General features: G+C 45.5%; 1 protein-coding gene across 1 annotated transcript; it reads left to right on the top strand.

Annotated features, from left to right (window-relative positions):
• The first annotated feature begins 2,412 nt into the window (after positions 1-2,412).
• On the top strand, positions 2,413-3,537 carry rcvrna (recoverin a). The gene is made up of 3 exons (XM_069680822.1): positions 2,413-2,793; positions 3,210-3,321; positions 3,419-3,537. The coding sequence occupies exons 1-3, from the start codon at positions 2,413-2,415 to the stop codon at positions 3,535-3,537; spliced, it is 612 nt and encodes a 203-aa protein (XP_069536923.1).
• Positions 3,538-4,175: the final 638 nt, after the last annotated feature.

Below are 4,175 nucleotides of genomic sequence, written 5' to 3'. Positions count from 1 at the left end.
AACTAAATATACACAAACATTACAGGGAGGTGGAGGTGTTCATGTACTAGACAGTCTTTACAGATGTTAATGTGCAGATACACTGATGAAGTGGTACTAAATGTTCCACATGAATCATGTGCAGAGTTTAGCAGGAGCAGAACAAAGTGCAGTTTGAATAGTTAGCATGTTAGCAGAACAAAGTGCAGTTTGAATAGTTAGCATGTTAGCAGAACAAAGAGCAGTTTGAATAGTTAGCATGTTAGCAGAACAAAGAGCAGTTTGAATAGCAGAACAAAGTGCAGTTTGAATAGTTAGCATGTTAGCATAACAAAGTGCAGTTTGAGTGAGACACAGACATCAGAGCAGGGCAGGAAAGACTTCCTGTATCTGTCCTTGTGACAGCGGAGCTGCACCAGTCTGTTGGAGAAGGTGCTCCTCTGTCTGTCCAGCAGGTGGTAGAGAGGTTGCTCAGGGTTATCCATGATGGTTAACAGTTTGTTCAGTGTCCTCCTCTCTGCCACCTCAGTGAAACAGTCCAGTTTGCAGCCGATGACGGAGCCGGCCTTCTTAATCAGCTTGTTGAGTCTGTTCACATCTCCGGCTCCGATGCTGCTTCCCCAGCAGACCACAGCAAAGCACAGTGCACTGCCACAACAGACTGATAAAAGATCTCCAACATCTTGCTGCACACGTTGAAGGACCTCAGCTTCCTCAGGAAATACAGTCTGCTCATCCCCTTCTGCTGCATTTAATTGTTACGTTTTTATGTGGTTTTAGATTTTTATGTTCTAAGCCTTCTGGCGAGTATGTTACCGGCAAGCTTGATCAGGTCAGCTGTCAAGCTACAACGCTCTATTTTTTACCGAGGATTTTTGTTACCTTTTACTAAGATCTGCAGGACTCTAAATGACTATATGACACCTCTCCATCCGGCTGTGTAAGCTGTGCCTGTCTGGCTGTTAAAATTTCAGAGCTCGAAGGTAGAATATCCATGCTCTACCAGATCCAGGAAGCTGAAAAGCTGATGGACACCATCGTCTTCAGGCCAATAAAACCCAACTCAACCTGTGCCGGACCACTGGCTATCACTGCCGAGTCGGTCTCTCCCCCGGAGCTCGCTGTCACCACTGGCTCCCCTGTTTTGGGCTTCCTGAAGTGGACCTGGCCAATGCTGCTGGCTCGCCACACTCGTCTGCCGGGTCATGCACTGCGGAATGTGCACCTTCCTCTCGTGATTCCTCAGATCCTTCTCCTCTTTGTCCCTTCTCTCCCCGACCACTTTGATAGTGGGTGACAGCATCACCAGGAACATTCAGTGTTTTTAATGCCACTACACACTGTTTCCCTGGAGCCACAGTCCAGGGCATCCTTGACAAACTACCTGGGCTGGTGCACTCACTTCCATCCTCCATTAACCGGGTGATAGTCCATGTGGGCTGTAATGACACGGCTCGTCAGAAATCGGAGCTGACAAAAAGGGATGATCTTTTTAGCCTTTTAAAATACTGTGGGAAGTCTTTCTGAAAAAACAGCAAGGATCCCGCACGCCGGCGTGTTTAACAGCAGAACAGCTTCTTGTGTTGGTCTGAGGTTAAAGTTCACAGGTATGGAAACTTCAGTGACTGTAGTGATTGTTTTAGTCACGTCTCCTCTCGCCGTACGTCACACACACACACATTAATACTAACACACACACACACACACACACACACACACACCACTGTGTATGGGTTAGGGTTAGGGTCAGGGTTAACCACTGTGTATGGGTTAGGGTTAGGGTCAGGGTTGACCACTGTGTATGTGCCTCTGCAGCTGTAATCTCTGTCTGTGGTTACGCAGCACATCAGCTCATCCCAGCTTTTTAATTACCTTCACCACTGCAGCAGATGGTCCAGTAATCTGGCCTGAGACTATTCCACTGGAGACACAGATAATCTAATCCCATTGTGGAGCAGTCCAAACCGTGCAGGATTCACTTGGAGCCTGAGCATCCGTCCCGCCTCCTCTCATCCCTGTTAGAACAAATGTCTAAGAACAACTGGCTGCATGTACAGAAAGAAAATCATGCATAAGGATACGATGAGGAGCAGTAAAGTTGAATACAATCACGTCTGATGTATTTAATACTTCAGCTGTTGAGCTTGTGGATGGCTGATAAAAGGTCTCCCAGATGTTGAACCTTTACAGACTCAGCCTCCTGTTGTGTTCAGTCCTGTTTACTCTTCCAGTGTTTAACTGTGTCTTCAGAAGGTGTCAGTGCTGTGACGCTGTTATCCTCCTAATCTCCAGGACAGCTGTCTGGATTTAGGGAGTGAGGAAGGTAATCCAGTTTGGCTCCTTGAGGAACAATAAGCAGAGAAACTTGAAGGCGACAGAGGTTTTCACCCCCGACAGACACTATTGAGACGTTACTGAGAGTCCGTCTGAAGGATGGGGAACACGAAGAGCAGCGCACTGTCCAAAGAACTCCTGGAGGATCTGAAATCCAACACCAAGTACTCGGAGGCTGAGCTGTGCTCCTGGTACCAGTCCTTCCTCAAGGAGTGTCCCAGTGGGAAGATCAGCAAGACACAGTTTGAAGGAATCTACGCCAGCTTCTTCCCAAACGCAGACCCGACAGAGTACGCTCGCCACGTGTTCAGGAGCTTTGACACCAACGCAGATGGCACTTTGGACTTTAAGGAGTACATTGTCGCTCTGCACCTGACGTCCGGAGGAAAGACTCTGCAGAAGCTGGAGTGGGCCTTCGCTCTGTACGACGTGGACGGGAATGGGACCATCAGCAGCAACGAAATCCTCGAGATCGTTCGGGTACTTACACCTTATTTAATCTGACTGCTGCAGGAAACGGAAGAGCTCCAGTGTTCAATAGATTTTATATTTAACAGGAATGTACTTTATTGTTGCAGTTATCATTGAGCTGTGCCGTTCATTCAGCCCGTTTCCAAAAGCTGATCACAACACTAACATGAAAAACATGAAAAACAACATGATATATTGTTCCTGCTTGGAAGTATTTCATCACCTCATGTGTGGATGTTGACACCTTTATTCCCCAAAGATTTTCTGTCAGTGAAGTTTTGATGATGAATTTTATGATCATTCTTACAACAGACGCAGTAAAATTCATGGATGCTTCATACTATCCAGGACAGTTTGTTTAATCTGTATTTGATGATGAAACTGGGCATGCAGTATAAAAAATGTAAACAATGACTGTCCTGCAGTCAATATTCAACATGATTCCTGTGGAGGACCAGAAGAACCTCCCTGAGGATGAAAACACGCCGGAGAAGAGGGCGGAAAAAATCTGGGAATTCTTCGGGAAGAAGGAGAACGGTGCCGAACGTTTCAATAACTTTCTTTAACAGCAGTTTTATGAATGAACTGAACATCACATCAACATGTTCACTCTTCTTCTTCTGTTGTTTTTCAGATAAAATCTCGGAGGGCGAGTTCATTCAGGGAGTGATGAACAACAAGGACATCCTGCGGCTGATTCAGTACGACGAGCCTCAGAAGATCAAAGACAAGCTGAAGGAGAAGAAACAGTAGTTTGTTCACAGATAAACCCATCACGTGCTTTGGAGACTGTTTACTTTCTTACAGTGTTCACTTTATCATTTCTTAATTCATGTCTTTTTCGCTTTTAGCAACCTGACAAACATGTTTGTCTGTGTGCACAGAAGCTTTTAGAAAGTGGATGCTGGAACAGAAGGACTCTTCAACAACAAGTTAACACCTGCGTTTGTGACATTTGGATCCATATCAAACTCGGAGCTGAAATAAAACGGCCTCCAAAGCCCAAAAGTACAAACTACATATTTGGTTAAAATGGGCAGGGATGTTAAACTGTAGAGGCTGCACTCTGGCTAGTATGCTTTAGCTGAAGCTAATTCTAACCCCTCCCTGTCGGTTTACTCTGTCATGCAGCTTGTGTTGGTTCACGCTCACTTTCATTCATTAAGTTGATGTTAGAAAGTGTTTCGCAGAGCAGCTTAAGGAGGAATTAGGCTCGAGTTAACAACCCTCCTGTTTGAATCCTATTAAGAGCTGAAGGTCAGATGAGACGCACACACACACACACACACACACACACACACGTTCACAGAGTTAATGTGCAAACACACTGATCCTCTGATAACTTCAGTTCACTTTACAGTCATTATTTAACATTTCGGTATCATCAGTGT

This window comes from Semicossyphus pulcher, unplaced genomic scaffold (genome assembly GCF_022749685.1).
Source record: "Semicossyphus pulcher isolate SPU_LCO1_2020_fin unplaced genomic scaffold, fSemPul1.0.p SCAF_48, whole genome shotgun sequence".
Lineage (NCBI taxonomy): Eukaryota > Metazoa > Chordata > Actinopteri > Labriformes > Labridae > Semicossyphus > Semicossyphus pulcher.
The sequence above is the reverse complement of the archived record's forward strand: the minus strand, read 5'-3'. Positions and strand labels throughout refer to the sequence as shown.